Source organism: Neoarius graeffei, chromosome 14 (assembly GCF_027579695.1).
Source record: "Neoarius graeffei isolate fNeoGra1 chromosome 14, fNeoGra1.pri, whole genome shotgun sequence".
Lineage (NCBI taxonomy): Eukaryota > Metazoa > Chordata > Actinopteri > Siluriformes > Ariidae > Neoarius > Neoarius graeffei.
Genome location: NC_083582.1, coordinates 63,322,170 through 63,341,986, shown reverse-complemented (window position 1 = coordinate 63,341,986; position 19,817 = coordinate 63,322,170). Strand labels below are relative to the sequence as shown.

Genomic DNA, 19,817 nt, shown 5'->3' with positions numbered 1-19,817 from the left:
ATGTTGGCGGGTTTCCTCACATGAACTGCTCACTTCAGGTCCTTCCACAACATTTCCATTGGATTAAGGTCAGGACTTTGACTTGGCCATTTCAAAACATTAACTTTATTCTTCTTTAACCATTCTTTGGTAGAACGACTTGTGTGCTTAGGGTCGTTGTCTTGCTGCATGACCCACCTTCTCTTGAGATTCAGTTCATGGACAGATGTCCTGACATTTTCCTTTAGAATTCGCTGGTATAATTCAGAATTCATTGTTCCATCAATTATGGCAAGCCATCCTGGCCCAGATGCAGCAAAACAGGCCCAAACCATGATACCACCACCACCGTGTTTCACAGATGGGATAAGGTTCTTATGCTGGAATGCAGTGTTTTCCTTTCTCCAAACATAATCCTTCTCATTTAAACCAAAAAGTTCTATTTTGGTCTCATCGGTCCACAAAACATTTTTCCAATAGCCTTCTGGCTTGTCCACGTGGTCTTTAGCAAACTGCAGACAGGCAGCAATGTTCTTTTTGGAGAGCAGTGGCTTTCTCCTTGCAACCCTGCCATGCACACTATTGTTGTTCAGTGTTCTCCTGATGGTAGACTCATGAACATTAACATTATCCAATGTGAGAGAGGCCTTCAGTTGCTTAGAAGTTACCCTGGGGTCCTTTGTGACCTCGCTGACTATTACACGCCTTGCTCTTGGAATGATCTTTGTTGGTCGACCACTCCTGGGGAGGGTAACAATGGTCTTGAATTTCCTCCATTTGTACACAATCTGTCTGACTGTGGATTGGTGGAGTCCAAACTCTTTAGAGATGGTTTTGTAATCTTTTCCAGCCTGATGAGCATCAACAACGCTTTTTCTGAGGTCCTCAGAAATCTCCTTTGTTCGTGCCATGATACACTTCCAGAAAACGTGTTGTGAAGATCAGACTTTGATAGATCCCTGTTCTTTAAATAAAACAGGGTGCCCACTCACACCTGATTGTCATCCCATTGATTGAAAACACCTGACTCTAATTTCACCTTCAAATTAACTGCTAATCCTAGAGGTTCACATACTTTTGCCACTCACAGATATGTAATATTGGATCATTTTCCTCAATAAATAAACGACCAAGTATAATATTTTTGTCTCATTTGTTTAACTGGGTTCTCTTTATCTACTTTTAGGACTTGTGTGAAAACCTGATAATGTTTTAAGTCATATTTATGCAGAAATATAGAAAATTCTAAAGGGTTCACAAACTTTCAAGCACCACTGTAGGGGAGAGCGGGGTAAGATGAGCCAGGGGGTAAGATGAGCCACCCCCTGTTTCTAAGAAACAGTACACAAATGTGACCATGTGACCACATTCAAAGGGGGCTGGGACCATTTACTTACACTTGTGGAGAGGAGCACCACATGTCAAACTAGGTGAGGGAGATATTTATAAAAATGTGTTTTTGTGCTTTCTAAGTCAATTCCATGTTTGTCCACAGTGAAGATGATTTAGAGAAGACAAAAGTAGAATAATATTTAGACACATTAGGGTTAAGTTAGTGGCTTTCTAAGCTATGATATGAATGCTAATAAAAATAATTTTGATTAGCCTAATCCCCTTTATTAGCATTTTTCTACAAAATGGTGGCCACGGGGTAAGATGAGCCATTAGATGTGGGGCAAGTTGAGCCACTGGCTCAACTTACCCCATTGGTGGCTGAGCTTACCCAATATGGATGACACTTAAGTTTTCACATTTACTGGTCATATATGACATATATATATATATATATATATATATATATATATATATATATATATATATATATATGACATCAGATGAGGAAGACCAGTTGTTAGATGTGGGGGATTACGTTGTGGCAAAATTCACAGGGAAGAAGAAAGTGCATTTCTTCATTGGCCAGATAATCAAATTGGATGTCTTCGAAATAGAGGCAAGATTTCTCAAAAGAAGCCGGTCATGCCATGGCTCTGCAAGAAAGCTGACCTTTGTCTTCAAAGAGAAAGATGAGGCTGTCCTGTCAAGACAGGATATTGTGAAAAAATTGCCCCGCCCCTTTACTGTTGGGGGGACAGCACGGAGGGAGAGGCAAATGGTGTTCCCTTGCAATTTGAACGCTTGGAGCATTGAATAATGATGAAATTATTATGGATGGAATGATTGCTGCATGTTTTAACCTACTGAAAGAAATAAGATTTTTTGGCACTGTTCTACTGTTTTAGTAATTTCTATAATATAATACATCTCTCATTCCCTCTCTAACCATCCCTCTTTCTATCTATCTATCTACGCATATCTCTCTCTCTATCCATCTATCTATCCCTCCCTATCCCATCTCGTTCTATCACCTCTCTCTTCATCTCCCCTTCTCTATGCAACGGCCCTATCCCCCACTTGATTGACTTGACTTGATTCACTGATTGCATTTCTAATAATAAAAGTTGTTGACTTTGTTAACCTAACATGTTTTGTGTTGGCTCAATTTACCCCACACAGTGGCTCATCTTACCCCGTGCATGGGGTAAGTTGAGCCACTTGACATTTTTTTTTCAAGAGGTAATATCACTCTAACCATAACAGCTTATCAATTATTTTTTGCTCAGATAGTAACAGTACACTTTGAAATTTGGTATGGTGTGTAGACTGGAAGCAAAAATGGCTTTAACATGTAGTTATGATGAAAAATGTAAAAAGTGGCTCATCTTACCCCGCTCTCCCCTATGTGTCAGCCCTGTGATGACCTGGCGACTTGTCCAGGGTGTACCCCGCCTTTCGCCCGTAGTCAGCTGGGATAGGCTCCAGCTCGCCTGCGACCCTGTAGAACAGGATAAAGCGGCTAGAGATAATGAGATGAGATGAAGAGGGTTTTAAGTTTTTTTTTTTTTGCGTTCAAGAGTAAGACTTGCACTTTTGACTCGATCCCTTGATCCAGAGGTCTTCCCCCGCCCATGTGTGGAGAGTGAGCTGAGCTCGTGGAGACTGATTTTGTCTTTAGAAAGTAGGCAAAGTGGAACAATAGAGCAGGTGTTGAGAAGCACAGGAAGGATGGTTATGGGGACAGAAGGGGTGTAGAGCGCACTGTGTGGGTGGGAGGAGGAGTGTGAGGTGGTGAGTCAGGCTGAAGCAGCAGCAGCTCTTTAACAGCTAGAGGAAGCTGATCAGGAGCTGATGATGATGATGATGATGTGCTGTGTGTCATGGCCAATGGGACCAGTGCGATCATGTTGAAATGTGTGGTGGTCGGTGACGGTGCCGTCGGTAAAACTTGCCTCTTGATGAGCTATGCCAATGATGCATTTCCTGAGGAATATGTGCCCACTGTGTTTGATCATTATGCAGGTAAGTTCTGGGATCACTGCATGATTTATAGCAAATCAGGGCGTTCCTACCATGCACAACCTTCTAGTCTGTCTGTGCATTACAAACATGCTGAAAAGATTCAGTGTGTGTGTGTTGTGGCTTCATTGTCTTGTGCTTCCTCTGATCAAAACCACCTGTGGGCTTCAGGGAAGGCAGCTGATGTGTTGAGCCACACTTCCTCCCTCACATGCCAGTCACATCATCATCAAACCTCATGACACACTACGGTATCTGGATCATCGCATGTTTTCGTAAAGTAACTCTTATTGCATGTCTGATTTTGCAGTGAGCGTGACAGTTGGGGGAAAGCAGTACCTCCTTGGGCTGTATGACACTGCTGGTCAGGTATGAACAAAATCCATCTCCCTGTCTCATGACTTCAGCTGATCTCTAGATATATTTCAGTAATATCAATATGTGTTTAAACTTGCCGTCTTGCATAATTTGTTTACGCTCGACAGGTGATATGTTAATTTCACATGTAATATCTCATTATCTCTAGCTGACTACGGGCGAAAGGCGGGGTACACCCTGGACGAGTCGCCAGGTCATCACAGGGCTGACACATAGACACAGACAACCATTCACACTCACATTCACACCTACGGTCAATTTAGAGTCACCAGTTAACCTAACCTGCATGTCTTTGGACTGTGGGGGAAACCGGAGCACCCGGAGGAAACCCACGCGGACACGGGGAGAACATGCAAACTCCGCACAGAAAGGCCCTCGCCGGCCACGGGGCTCGAACCCGGACCTTCTTGCTGTGAGGCGACAGCGCTAACCACTACACCACCGTGCCGCCCACATGTAATATTTTCCTTAAAAATATAATCATATGAAATCTGCACTCTTAGAAATAAGGGTACAGTAGGAGTCCAGTTCTATCCCCTAAGGTACAGTTTTCACTAATGTACCCCCTACGGCTCATTATTAGACCTCAAGGTAACTGTACGTTTTTAAGGCCAAAAGGGTATATATATCTGTTCCCGAGCAGTATATAAAGGTACCTTAGAAGGGACTGCCCCAGTGACAAGCCATTGTACCCCTAAAGGTACAATAAATATATATCACTTACCAGCTGGGAGGTCCATATCGTGAAATACCGTGACCGCGGCCTTGAAAATACTGACCGCCCAGAGGTCTCGGTCAGTATTTTCAAGGCCAAGGTCACGGTATTTTACGATATGGACCGACCTTAAGCTGGTAAATAATATATATATTTATTTTTTTCTTTACCAAATTCTAACAGAAAATGAGAGCGCTCGAAAGGGAAACCATATTTAGAACAAACCTGCTACAAGCTTGTCAAAAACACGCTATTGTACCCCTAAAGTACAAAAAATTATATATTATTTACCAGCCGGAAGGTCCGTATCGTGAAATACCGTGACCGCGGCTTTGAGAATACTGACCGAGGCCCAGTATTTTCAAGGCCGCGCCGCGGTCATGGTATTTCACGATACGGACCGACCTTAAGCTGGTAAATAATATATATTTATTTTTTCTTTACCAAATTCTAACAGAAAATGAGACCGCCCGAAAGGGAAACCGTATTTAGACCAAATCTGCTATAAGCTCATCAAAAACACGCCCTGGCTGCTTGTGGACGGTTTCCCTTCACGAAAACCTCGACCAACTTCTGTTTACGGGCCACAAGGACTTCTCTTGACTTGTTGAACTCAGGGTGTGTGAAGATATTTAGTTTCAAGCCGGACTGATTCAGATAGCGCTGGATACTTGTCTGGAAAGACATGAGCGAGGACGGCTCGTACACATCGCCATTTTTCTTTGTTGCGGACGTGAAAAAGTTGCACAGCAACATGTTTAGTTCTTCGCCAGGTATGTCTTCCACCTTTCGACCTTCATTTAGGTTTTGACAGAACTTCCCAAAGACATTGAGGTCGTAGGTCATCTTTTTTGTTGTATTTTCTGCCCTTTGCTCCTCAATAAACTGCTGGATTTGCTCGGCGTTACAGGTTTTCGGCTTTCTCTTGAAATGTTTTCTTTTATTTCATCTTCATCAGGGTAGTAAAACTCGCTTTCGCTGTGAACACTGTTGTTATCGCTATCCGTGCTGTAAAATTAATGCTGTTATACTGAGAAATGCGAAAATAAATGTTGACAAAAAATTGCTACTACGTATGTTTGTTGTTGTTGTGAACGAGCGAATCGCCAAAAGTCCGTAACCAGGGTCCGTATCGTAGGATTCCGGACCGCTCGCGAGCCAATCAGAGTGCACGATTTGATGGAAACTGGACCACAAAAAAAATAATGTACTTTATTTTCTGAGTGTGTGGAATCCTGTTTATTTTAATTCACTGACATTGAACACTGCAAATCATATTTATGGCTATTATGTATAATGGTGTCATGTGGGAATGAGAGCAAAACAGTAAAGTCAAAACATCGATCTATCCCTTGGCAATCCACTAACATTAACGATAATCCTTTGCCACGGATCGGATCCAGTCGGATTTAGAAATATGAATGCAAGTCAAAAAGTTCGAAGACAGATGTTATAATTTCAAAAGGTATGAAAGACAGCCCCCAGAATCCTACAAAGAAGGAATTCTCCGATGGAAACGCCGCTTGCAGAAGTGTTTAGACTTAAATGGAGGATATGTAGAGAAATAGCTTTGTTATTTTCAGAAATAAAGATTTTTTTTTTTCAATTTGTCTTAGAACTTTTTGACTTACCCTCGTATTGGGTTAACGTGTTGTGACTGGGTGTAATGTTGTCGTTGGTGACATAAATGATGACGCAGTGATATTGCAACGTCACAGAACTACTGACACCTACATAACCCGAGTACTGGTTCTGCCTCAGTGTGAAGTGACTGGCGGCAAATTCAAATCAACAAGGAAAGAAAACAGATAAAGGTAATGGCAGATACGTATAGAAATTGGAATACATTATGTCCTATTTGGTCTCACATGTTTCGCACGTCTCATGGAGGTTTGTGCTTTATGACACCTTTTATTTTACCGTTAGGGAAGACTGAGTGGGAATGAAAATGGGTTATTTATCCCGTGTTGTTTTTAACCTGATACATTAAGAAGAACAACAACAACTTTATTCATCACACGCTTGTGAAATTCCTCTCTGCATTTAACCCGTCTGAAGCAGTGAGCACACATATACCCAGAGCAGTGGGCAGCCCTGTTAACAGCGCCCGGGGAGCAGTTGGGAATTAGGTGCCTCGCTCAAGGGCAGGGCAGCTCAGCCCAAGGCCATCCCATATTAACCTAACCGCATGTCTTTGGATTGTGGGGGAAACCGGAGCACCCGGAGGAAACCCACGCAGACACGGGGAGAACATGCAAACTCCACACAGAAAGGCCGGCCGCTGGGCTCGAACCCAGAACCTTCTTGCTGTGAGGCGACTGTGCTAACCACTCACATCACCATGCCACTCATTAACAGGTTTCATCTGTGAATGGGGCTTTTCTTTCCTCATTGCCATCCTTCTGCATAGACTTTTCAGCATTCGGTCGCAATCCTGTCAGTGACACAAAAGCAGGTTTTTAAAAAAAATGAAATTATTTTTAAACCACGTTACAAAAGAGGGGATCGCTATGATGGTTGCTAGTTGTTGCTTATTATAATCTCATCTCATCTCATCTCATTATCTCTAGCCGCTTTATCCTGTTCTACAGGGTCCCAGGCAAGCTGGAGCCTATCCCAGCTGAGTACGGGCGAAAGGCGGGGTACACCCTGGACAAGTCGCCAGGTCATCACAGGGCTGACACATATGGCCCTTTTCCACTACCCTTTTTCAGCTCACTTCAGCCTGACACGGCTCGCGTTTCGACTACCTCAGAGCAGCACGACTCAGCTCGCTTCAGCCTTACTCATCACCCAAAACCCGCACGGTTTTGGAGTAGGGCTGAAGCGAGCCAAACCGAGCCGAGTGGGGCTAGGGGCGTGAGGAGACACTCCCCTGTGCACTGATTGGTGAGGAGGAGTGTCCTCACATGCCCACACACGCCCCGCGAGCACGCTGGGATCTGTAAACACTGTAAACCCGGAAGAAGAAGAATTACGAATTACGAGAATTTCTGAAGCCTTATGCGCCTCGCCTCATCTATACGCTCTTGCCAGTATCTGTTGGCGTTGTCGGTGACAACAAGCCACAGCACCAAGACCAGCAACACTAACGACTCCATGTCCTCCATGTTTATTGTTTACTATCCGGGTCGTGAGACTACCGCTTAAAAGGTCACTGATGTCACTGTTTGCGCCGCCTAACGACATCACGTGACGTCCACCCACTTTCGCTAACTCCACCCAATGTGTCCACCCACTTCCAGCCAGCATGGTTCAGCGCGGTTGTAGTCGAAATGCAACTCCAACAGCCCCACTCAGCTCGACTCAGCCCAACTCAGCACCACACAGCTCAGCCCAACTCAGCCGCGTTGGTAGTGGAAAAGCGGCAATAGACACAGACAACCATTCACACTCACATTCACACCTACAGTCAATTTAGAGTCACCAGTTAACCTAACCTGCATGTCTTTGGACTGTGGGGGAAACCGGAGCACCCGGAGGAAACCCATGTGGACACGGGGAGAACATGCAAACTCCGCACAGAAAGGCCCTCGCCGGCCACGGGGCTCAAACCCGGACCTTCTTGCTGTGAGGCAACAGCGCTAACCACTACACCACCGTGCCGCCCGCTTATTATAATCACCTGGATTAAATAACATTAAACCTTAGTAACTTGGAAAAAGGTAAAAAAAAAAAGAATAATGTAATGCAATATGGCGTATGTTCAAGAATAAAAAAAAAAAATCCAGTGGCTCTGATTCCTAAAAGTGGTGGTGTATGTTTGCACGTAGACAATGTTCATACCGTGGTGTCATCATAAGGAGGTCTGAAACTGTGTGTGTCAGTGAGCTAATTCAGTCACTTTGGAAAAACAAACGATCTTTGAGTGTAATTCTGGAAAGTTAACATGCTCAGGGCGTCTTACTGGATTGAAAGCAAAAGTGCAATCATGTGATCCGAAATGAGGATCTAAAGGGTTGAAAGAGTTGAGCGCACTAATCAGGAGTGCCTGCTCTCAAGGTCAGAGAGGAAGCTTTCTTTCCTTTCTTAGAAGGTGGTCAACTTCATAGAAGCGGATCTTTATGGGTCTGAAGCTCTAATGAGGTGGCTGAGGAGGCACGAGCTGTGTGAATAGAAGCAGATCTGCTGCACTGTGCTGAGAGTGCACTATAAGAGGAGATCTGAGACCCAGGCTTTTCTCCAGAGCAAAGCTGAAAGCTGGATCTGACATGGCTGCTATTTTTCATTTCCCTTTAAGGGGTGCTGGAAATGAAGGAATGAAAATATGAGGAGTGGGCCAGCTGTTGCAGAAGGGTCAGGAAGGGCCAAATGCTGGGGTTTGATTTCAAAGCAGGCGAAAGTCTAATGCTGCCCTGTACTCACACAGCTGGAGTTGGTTTAAAAAACTAAAAAAAAAAAAAAAAAACTACGGATTTTGATTGATCAAATACTCAGAGGCCTTGCTTAGATGAGAAATAAGAGGGTGTGTCTCAAAACCTGGCTTCATAACTCTGATCAAAAGAGAGCAAAGGAATCTTTTCATGTTACATGTGAGGAGTTGGCGGCACGGTGGTGTAGTGGTTAGCGCTGTCGCCTCACAGCAAGAAGGTCCTGGGTTCGAGCCCCGTGGCCGGCGAGGGCCTTTCTGTGCGGAGTTTGCATGTTCTCCCTGTGTCCGCGTGGGTTTCCTCCGGGTGCTCCGGTTTCCCCCACAGTCCAAAGACATGCAGGTTAGGTTAACCGGTGACTCTAAATTGACCGTAGGTGTGAATGTGAGTGTGAATGGTTGTCTGTGTCTATGTGTCAGCCCTGTGATGACCTGGCGACTTGTCCAGGGTGTACCCCGCCTTTCGCCCGTGGTCAGCTGGGATAGGCTCCAGCTTGCCTGTGACCCTGTAGAACGATGAAGCGGCTAGAGATAATGAGATGTGAGGAGTTGATACGGTACTGTGAAAAAGTCTTGGCACCCACTTTTTTAAAATTTAAGTACAAACGTTGCTGTAGACTTTTATTTTATTACTTACACTCACCGGCCACTTCATTAAGTACACCTATACACCTGCTGTTTTATGCAGTTCTCTAATCAGCCAATCCCTTGACAGCAACACAATGCATAAAAGCATGCAGATACAAATAAAGAGCTTCAGTTAATGTTCACCTCAAAAATCAGAATGGGGAAAAATTGTGATCTCTCTGACTTTCACTGTGCCATGGTTGTTGGTTTGAGCCAGATGGACTGGTTTGAGTATTTCAGAAACTGCTGATCTCCTGGAGTTTTCACACACAACAGTTTCTGGAGTTTACACAGAATGGTGCGAAAAACACCGAGTGAGCGACAGTTCTGTGGGTGGAAACATCTTGTTAATAAGAGAGATCAGAGGAAAATGGCCAGATTGGTTCGAGCTGCTAGGAAGGATATAGCAACTCTTTACAACCGTGGTGAGCAGAAAAGCATCTCAGTATGCAACAGGAGAAGACCACATTGGGTTCCACTCCTGTCAGTCAAGAACAGGAATCTTAGAATCAAGAACAAGTTCCTATTAAAGTGGCTGGTGAGTGTATACGTTATCAAGTCAGTACAAAACATTTTAGATTTCCAAACATGAGTTTTCCATCACAAAATTAAATGTTAGTGTATGAACACTGAGAAATGTTTGTTGTTCTTTTTTGAGTCCTCCAGTACCATCAGGCAGTGGTGAAGCATTTAACAAAATTTGCATTCCATATCCCTCGATTTTTCATTGCAGCCAGTTGATTTGATCCATTAAGGCCAGTCTCCATCTCGATGACGGGCTTCAGTGTAGTGTGAGGTCGACTTTTTTTTTTTTTTTTACGTTTTGCCTCTGGAGACTACAAGAGCAATTTTCCAGCAGGTTCATCGTGACGTGAAACATGACCAGCTAGTGTCAGACGACGCCTTCTTACAATTCGAGAAACCTTGGGCAAGGATCCATAGAGAATTTTTTTATCAGTCATATGACTTCTCCAGGAGATGTTATAAGCTGCTTGCTACATTCTGGTGTATGTACAGTACCATCCAGTCTTTTGCTGCGTTTTGAATTTAATGACTGTGATTCAGAGCTGTAAAGCAAAATGGTCCCTATGCAGGACTGAAATACTAAATGTTTGTATGCCAGTAAACAAAGCAGCACATTATGTAAAAGATCACTTTTCATATTAAAAAAAATAATAATGAAGCCTGCTGGATTTTGCTGCAAAATAGAAAGTGCGATAGTCAAACACTACGTTCACACTGCAGGCTGAAGTGACTCAAATCCGATTTTTTCGCCCATATGTGACCTGTATCCGATCTTTTATTGACAATATGAACGACACAGATCTGATTTTTTCAAATCCGACCCAGGCCGTTTGGATATGTGGTCCTAATTCCGATTCCTATCCGATCTTTTCATATGTGACTTCAGTCTGAACCGCCAGGTCGCATTCATCCGACTTACACGTCATCAACAAGCCACAAACGTCACTATTCTGCGCTGAAGTAGGCGGCGGGTCTCTCAAAAAAGTTACAACAACATGGCGCATGACATCAATGCGACTCCGCACCCCCACGTTCCTTTGAACGGAGGTTGCAGTCACTACCCCGCAGAACGCCTGAGCCAAAACCCTTGCCCTCTTCCTTCTCAACCTCCTCCTTAACATCAGGCTATTGTACATGTTCTGGCTTCGTCGCAACAACAACTGCATCATCGCCAGGTACTCCATGCTGGCTACTGTCATACACAGGAAACTTTAGGTTACTTCCGTAAACACTGGCCATGCTCACTGCGTGTGACGTCGTCGTATCCTGCAATGCGCATGCGGAACACTTTTAGGTCGCTTTTCGTTCATACTGAGGATCACATACAAGTCGCATATATTTGTTAATGTGAACGACCTCACAAAAAAATCGGATTTCACAAAAAAATCGGAATTGAGCATTAAGCCTTGCAGTGTGAATGTAGTGAAAGTGTCCAGAAGAACTGTGGCTGGTTCTGCAAGATGCTCAGTAAACTTAGGACTCATTTCCTTATAAAACTGCACAAATTGTACCTGAGACTTCAATTAAAGTCTACTAAAGTAGTACTGGTCCTTTGAGACTACTATTGAAGGGTCATCACACCAAATATTGGCATTATTTCATTACTGTTTACTGCTCATAGGTTTTTTTTAATGTAGAAACATTTTTTTTGAAGGCATCTTTGCTATACATTTATATATTTTTTGGGTATACATAACTGTCTAGTGTGAACGCAGAGAAATATACAAACAAACATAGTAAGCTAAATGATGGATTATGGACTGTATTTGACAAACCAATGAGTGATGGGGCAATAGAGTAGATTTTGCTGACAGTAATGGTGGTAGAATGTTTTCCACAGAAGTGTTGCGCTTACATTTAAATGAGAAAAATAACAACAATGCATGTAGCTTACGCTGAGGGATATGTTAGCAAGCTAATATCAGCTAGCACTAAATGCACTCCGGTATGATCAGTCTAAGCTGACAGGATTATCTTCTCATATCGAATGTCAGTGTTGACATGCGTCTCTGCACAAAACTGTTAGCATTTGAGTGTTTCACTAATGTAACTGTGAACATACTGAGGCAGCTCTGTTGCTAGCCAAGCTATTAGCACGCTAGTTTTTAGCTCAGCTATTAGCATGCTAGTTTTTAGCTCAGCCTTTTCAATGGAGAGGTGGTAGTGAAACTGCTTTGTGAATTAAGTAGCTTGTTTTTCTTATTATTTAAAGCATTTTATGGGCTCATGGACACCTATTATTATATTTTCTTTATTTACATTGTATATTTTACTTCATCAAATTATCTTCTTCTTTTGGCTGCTCCCGATTAGGGGTCGCCACAGCGGATCTTTCGTCTCCATTGCTCCCTGTCTTCCGCGTCCTTCTCTACCACACCTGCCACCACATCCATGTATCTCCTCTTTGGCCTTCCTTGTTTTCGTGTGCCTGGCAGCTCCATCCTCAACATTCTCCTTCCAACATGCCCTGCATCTTTTCTCAGGATGTGCCCGTACCATCTCAGTCTCATCTCTCTTAGCTTAATTCCCAAGCTCTCCACATGTGCTGTCCCTCTGATGTGCTCGTTCCTTATCCTGTCCAACCTCCCATCGCAAACCTTAACATCCTCAACTCCGCCACCTCCAACTTTGCCTCCTGTCTCTTCGTTAAGGGTACGGTCTCCAATCTATACATCACAGCTGGTCTCACTACTGTCTTCTACATCTTACCTTTCACTTTTGCTGGGACTTTCCAATCACAAATGACTCCCGGAATCCTTCTCCAACTGCTCCACCCTGCCTGCATTCTCTTTCTCACCTCACTATCGCAGCCCCCATTTTCCTGCACAGTTGACCCCAGGTACTTGAATTCACCAACTTTCTTTACGTCTACTACTTGCATCTTCACTACACTCTCATCCCCATTCTCATTGATGCACATGTATTCTGTTTTGCTACTGCTCACCTTCATTCGTCTTCATTCCAATGCATACCTCCATCTCTCCAAACCCAGCTCAACCTCCTTTCTACTTTCACCACATATCACAATATCATCCGCAAACATCATGTTCCATGGTGACTCTTGCCTCACTTCGTCTGTCAAGCTATCCATCACTATGGCAAACAAGAAAGGACTCAAAGCAGATCCTTGATGGAGTACCACCTTCACCTTGAAGGTGGGACTTCATCAAGTTATATAGCTACTTATTGTCTGGAGAGAAAAAAAAAAGACTTGCTGAAGCTAATGGCTGCCAACAAGACCGAATGGTTTATCTGGCAGCTTCTTTTGATTAGCTGTTGTTTATTAGGAGAAGATTAGACAAAAACAATGGCTGTACCTCCTTTTACCTTATAATAAACTGTAGCTTCCACCACCTGCATTTCAACAAACTGAAGAATAGGCTATTCCTTTTGCCGTATAGTTTGTTTGTTTATTTATTTGTTTGTTTTTTCTTACAATCCACTTTAACATTTAAAAAGTCTGGAAAAAGTTTGACGTATGGTCCTATTTTTATTTTTTTAAAGTTCTATGTCAGGTAATGTTAACTAAATTCATATAGTACAGTACTGTCTCCTTCAACCTAACTACATACAACATTTCAGAGTCATCACCTCGGAGTACATCACATCAGCGTTTTATGTGAGATTTGTTTGAGATTAGTTGTATATTATTATAATAATACTAATAATTTCAATTTTATTTTAACATACTTTGTATGTGTGGGGAAACATCTTGATCTTTTAACAGTGTTAAAAGGGCTTTTAACTTTATCTTTTAACTGTTTTCATTACAGTGACTTTTATTCTTTACATCATGGACACATTTTTTTTTTTAAACGGTTTTTCCTTTAAGTATGAAAACTACACCACAGTGCCGTTGAGTTCTCGATTCTGATTGGTCAGAAAGTATTTAATTGTTGTTTGTTTGTTTGTTTGTTTGTTGCTCTGACAGCAAATTAAACTCATTCTACTACTTGATCATTTATATAGGAAACAATTATTTCACAGCGATTTATATGGTAGATTCTCACAATATTTAAGCCAAACAAGAAAATGATTTACGAGAGGAAAAAGTGTTATTAAATAAAGTCAATTATTCTATATACTGGACACTTTATTGTATTGTATCAGAGCAGATTCAGAGTTATTGTCAAATACTGAATTATAACCTTATGAATTGAAAAACGTATCATATCTTATCATAGCCGTTTCAGTGGTATTGTTGAATATCAAATTTCCTCATGGGTCAAAATCATATCTTAGCTGATTGAATGAAATTGTCAAATATAAAATCATTATGCATACAGGACACTTTTTTGATGGAATAAAAAAAAAAAGTGGCATGTTGGTGTGGTGGTTGGCGCGGTCGCCTCACAGCAAAGGGGTTCCGGGTTTGAGCCCAGCGGCTGGCGAGGGCCTTTCTGTGTGGAGTTTGCATGTTCTCCCCTTGTCTGCGTGGGTTTCCTCCGGGTGCTCCGGTTTCCCCCGCAGTCCAAAGACATGCAGTTAGGTTGACGTGGGGCGGCCTTGGACTGAGGTGCCCTTGAGCAAGGTACCGAACCCCTGACTGCTCCCTGGGCGCTCTGGTGTGGCTGCCCACTGCTCTGAGTGTGTGCGCGTGTGTTCACTGCTTCAGATGGGTTAAATGCAGAGGATGAATTTCACTGTGCTTGAAGTGTGCATGTGACAAATAAAGGGTTCTTAGTTCTATAAAAACATGTTCTATTCCCTTCTAGCGGGTTTCATTCATTTGGTTCGATAGCATGCAATATTGTTAGCATATCGCTTATCCTACATAAACGTCACTCTACCCAATAGAGAATGAGTGTTGAATATGGTTTACAATATTGCATGATTATCAAGACATGACGTCACGCGCCGGAGACGTAAAACTTCCGCACTAGCGAGCGACTGAGACAATTTGTAAACGAACATGGTCGCCAGGTTTGTTTTGTTAAAAACAGAAGATTTTGAGAGAATTTTGAAAGCGAAAGACACGGTGAACACCTGAAAGGAATGTCTATGTATCATAATAATAATAATAATAATGCCTTTTTTGTGGTATATCAGAGATATTCCATTCAGCTAGCATGATATTGAACGAGCTGAAGAGGAGTTCAATATCATGCTAGTTGAATGGAATATATCTGATATTCCACTCAATGCCAGCCAACCTTATTTAAACGTACATACCATTTGCGATGACGCAGCTTTCTGTAACGAGACATTTATTTAATATTAATGGAAGGAGACTCCAAGATAAAGCTGTTCTTAATAAGCTAACTTGATTTTAGAAGTTTCTTAAAACATGTGTCGCTCTTTAATAAATGAAACATTTCAGTGGTGGAAAAAGTATAAAATACTTCACACCACCCTGTTGTTGATTATTTTCCTATAAGAGCGAAATGTTCTTCCTTACTTAACAAACCTCTGTTGTGTGAACTTTGTTTAAGAATGTTCTGTGTACTTATGTAGAAGATGAATGCACTGTATATAGTTGTAACTTGGGTAAGAGTACATGATTGGTCTCAGCTACAGAGTTTACTTGTGGAGTGATCAAAGCAGCTGGAGGTTTTGGCTTTGGCAGTGTAAGGCATGCTCTCTCAACCCGCACGGACTTCACTCTCTCACTCTTCTACACATGCGTGCACGCATACAGACTCCTTGCACACATCAGGACAAATATCTTGCACAATGGTACTTTGTTTTGTATGGCTTGATCTTTCCAAGTTTATGTTTTAGTTGCCAAACATCGTTATTCATTCCGACCATCCAAAGGATGGAGTGAGAATATGGTGCTCAGAACTTTTGTCTGAAAAATGTATTATATGGTTCTTAATGCATTTTTAATTGCTACTTATTTCACTGTATAATGTTTTTCCACATGAAACTGCCCATTAAATCAAAATTGGGACTTTAATTGAGGACTTTGTGTCTTTTGGTGTTATAGACACTTGTATTACGTTACATAAATGGCATTTAGTTGACGCTCTTATCCAGAGCGACGCACCATACCCAGAGCGGCCTGAGGAGCGGTTTGGGGTTAGGTGCTTTTCTCAAGGGCACTTCAGCCATTCCTGCTGGTCCAGGGAATTAAACTGGCGACCTTTTGGTCATAAAGCTGCTTCTCTAAACATTAGTCCATGGCTTCCCATGGCATATACAGTGAAGGGGGGGGGATCCTTGGAGATACTTTCATATTAGAAGTATCCATAGTTCAATCCTCAACTGTCTGTGCAATGTTTTTGCATGTTCTCATCATGTCTGCATGGGTTTCCGTCAGGTTCTCCTAAAAACATGTCATGGATGGATTGACAATGCCAGTTACCCTTAAGTCTGAAGCTGTGTGTACTTGGTGCGCTGTGATCCCCATCCAGGATGCATTCCTGCTTCGTATCCAGCATTCCTGGGATAGACTTATGATACTGATGATAAATGAATGAATGAATGATTTTAAAAAATTATTTGAATATCTTTTCAGTTCTTAAAATGCCTATACTTAGGGTGTAAATAACATTTGCATCCATTTTTAATCCTGTCTAGAATAATGAGTGCCTATCTTCCGTCACCATAAATCCAAATTCCGCCACTTATCAATCGATTTGTTGAGAGTGTGGTGTACTCATGGGCGTGCAATGCATTAGCATCCAATTAAATGCTTTCTTGAGCATTCATCTTCTGTCTTCATAAGTGTAAGTTATGATGGTTATTAGTTGATATGGCAATAGATCAATCTCCTCAACATGTCCCCAACCAAACCTACTGTTTCAAATGAAAATACAGTACACTCAGCATGTGGAATCAAATCAGGAATCAAGTCCATGTTGACCAAATGCCTCTGATATAGTAGCAGGCAGTTATAGTGCTTCTTTGTTGAAACATTCATACAAGAAACTTCATGATTTTTGCAATCCTGAATGATGTGTGTAAAAGAAATGGGCATTTTTATTTCGCTGGTTGTGTTGTGTGTTTCTCTGGTGCTTGATTTCAGTATGCATGCCTCTACTTCAGGAGCTGGGCTTGTTGTTTCTCTTCAGTGGTGATGGATGAACCGTTCTGTTCTCTGCACTTCATCATATTCCCACCGCCAGCTGATTAAAAAAACCACAGACAGACCTCATTTTATCTCACAAAACTCTGCACTGCTGCATGGAACCTCATTAAACTGTCTGTTCCTTGCTGAATGGGGCTATGGAGCTAAAGGAAAACAGAAAGTGATGATTAGCTAAGCAGCGAAATTAGCAGTGATATGCCAGCTGGCTGGGATCACATTAGAAACGTTGTCTCTTGCTCCTAATTTCTTGTGTGGATGGAAACAGAGCTTCACTCGGCTTGTTAGACATGTGGATGTATGGCTTCATGTACACTGCCTGATTGGTTGTGACATGTGGAAAGCTCCAGCAGAAATCTGGAAGCATGCCAAGAAATGGAACGAAATGAATCCTGTCTTTCCCTCCTAATAACAGGAGAATGAACTCCAAATTATTACTGGTGGTGATGTTCATAGTGTCCTGATTTCTATCTTTGCCTTATAATTCTCTTTCTCGCACTGTTTGTTACCACACTGAGATCTGAGCAGACCTGCTGTTACTGTGCATTCAAGTTTTTCTATCTCTCTTAGAAAAACAACAACAAAAATCTGCATTTAAAATGTAGTTGCGTAAAAGATTTTGTGTTTGAACACATTTGAATATTAGTGTACAATTTTATACTGCTACAAACGGAAAAATTTGCAGTCGTGTTATACTAGGTCCTTGTATTGAATAATCCATGGAAGGTGGAAAGTGTCACTGGCTTAACCAAAGTATATCACAAGGATGATCACGATATTATAAATTTACCATACACTTGTTTATCACTCATATTTAGCGAGATAATGCATTTTTTAGACTACTCGATTGACATGAAAATCCCCAATTTTTAACTCCTTATTTAACCCCCCCTTCAAATCCCAAATGGCTTCCTACTGACGATATGTGCTCACTACATAGCATTTCAAAGTTTGAGCTTTAAATAAAGTTTTGGGCCAGGGCTGATGGGCAAAAATGCTGATTTTGCTTCCAATTACCCACGAGCTAACTGTTGTGAAAGTCAGAACATTTGCAGAAACGCATCTGGTTTTTTATGATGGTAATTGCCTTATTTGCATACTTTAATAAATACCACTTTAATTTGCATACTTTAATAAGTACCAGTCAAAAGTTTGGATACACCTTCTAATTAAATTTTTTTTTCTTATTAATTAAGACATTTCACATCTTAAAGTCATGATGGATGCTGGTTCTCTTTACTTAGTTGAGCAGTTCTTGACATAATATGGATTATTCCAAAGTAGTTGTGGAATAGGGCTATTTACTGTTTGATGGTGTCAGTCCCATTAAGGCGGCAAGAAATTGCACTAATTAACTTTTTTGACGAGGCACCTGTTAATTGAAAAGCATTCCAGGTGATGACCTCATGAAGCTGGTTAAGATAATGACAATAGTGTGCAAAGCGTCATCAAGGTAAACGATGGCTACTTTGAAGAATCGAAAATATGAAACATATCTTGTTTTAACACTTTTTTTTTTCTTAATTATTTACCATGTAATTCCACATATGGGACATATGTTTCATAGTTTTGATGTCTTCAGTATTGTTCTACAGTGTAGAAAAGAGTCAAAATACAGAAAAACCTATGAATGAGTAGGGGTATACAAACTTTTGACTGGTACTGTATATTTAAAAACTATAATACAAAAAAAGTTCTCTTAACAGGTTAGGTTTCATTTTGATATTAGGAAAGGGAAAATATCCCAGTAAGGGTGTGATAAATATATTTTATTTACCAGCTGGGAGGCCCTCTGGGCCGAGGTCAGTATTCAAGGCCGAGGTCACGGTATTTCACCATACGGACCGACCTTAAGCTGGTAAATAATATATTAATTTTTTTCTTTACCAAATTCTAACAGAAAACTAGAGCGCCCGAAAGGGAGAACCGAGCCAAGGCGAGCCGCCATTTTGAATCCTCATTCACGGCTGTAATGCAAATGGCTTCCTCCTCGGTATACAAGTACACTTCCATGGCAGGAAAAAAAAAACCCTACATTTTGCCGCCTGTGTAGTCCCCTATTTATACAAAATTGAGTCATTCAGGATTCAGCCATGTTTTTGCTTGGCGTTGGCAACAGTTAGAGGTTTTTAGCTTTCTCCTGAAATGTTTTATTTCTTCTTCCTCAGGGTAGTAAAACTCGCTTTCGCTGTGAACACTGTCGTTATCACTATCCATGCTGTAAAATTAATGCTATTCTCCTGAGAAATGCTGGCAAAAATTTATAAGATTTTTGATAATCATAAATAAATCTTATAAAAAAAGATAAATGTTGACAAAAAATGCTACTATGTTTGTTGTTGTGAACGAGCGAGTCGCCAGAGGTCCGTAACTGGGGTCCATACTGTAGGATACGGACCCGCTGGCCAGCCAATCAGAGCGGAGGATTTGGACCGCGAAAAAAATAAATGGCCTTAATTAAAAAAAAAAAACCCAAAACAACAACAACCCCTCACTGATGCTTAGTTCTGTTGAGAAAAAAAGAAAAATTGTTGCTTGCCATAACTAACATGCTTTCATTCAGTGCTTTTTTTTTTTTTTTTTTTTTTACGTCAGGCGACAAGCTTATGATGTAAAAACCTTTAGGAAACCTTTGTTTCAACAGAATTACATTAAGTTATTATTATTATTATTATTATTATTATTATTATTATTAGGGGAAGCATGGTGGTGTAGTGGTTAGCGCTGTCGCTTCACAGCAAGAAGGTCCGGGTTCGAGCCCTGTGGCCGGCAAGGGCCTTTCTGTGTGGAGTTTGCATGTTCTCCCCGTGTCCGCGTGGGTTTCCTCCGGGTGCTCCGGT

The 19,817-nt window shown here is 41.7% G+C and overlaps 1 protein-coding gene across 1 annotated transcript in view; it reads left to right on the top strand.

The window, feature by feature from the left end:
• The first annotated feature begins 2,975 nt into the window (after positions 1-2,975).
• The window catches only part of rhoq (ras homolog family member Q), a 44,150-nt gene continuing 27,308 nt past the window's right edge, over positions 2,976-19,817 (top strand). Inside the window, exons 1-2 of the mRNA XM_060940211.1 lie at positions 2,976-3,336; positions 3,644-3,702. Coding sequence (XP_060796194.1) covers positions 3,195-3,336; positions 3,644-3,702 — 201 coding nt within the window. The 5' untranslated portion in view covers positions 2,976-3,194. The remainder of the gene's footprint in view (positions 3,337-3,643; positions 3,703-19,817) is intronic.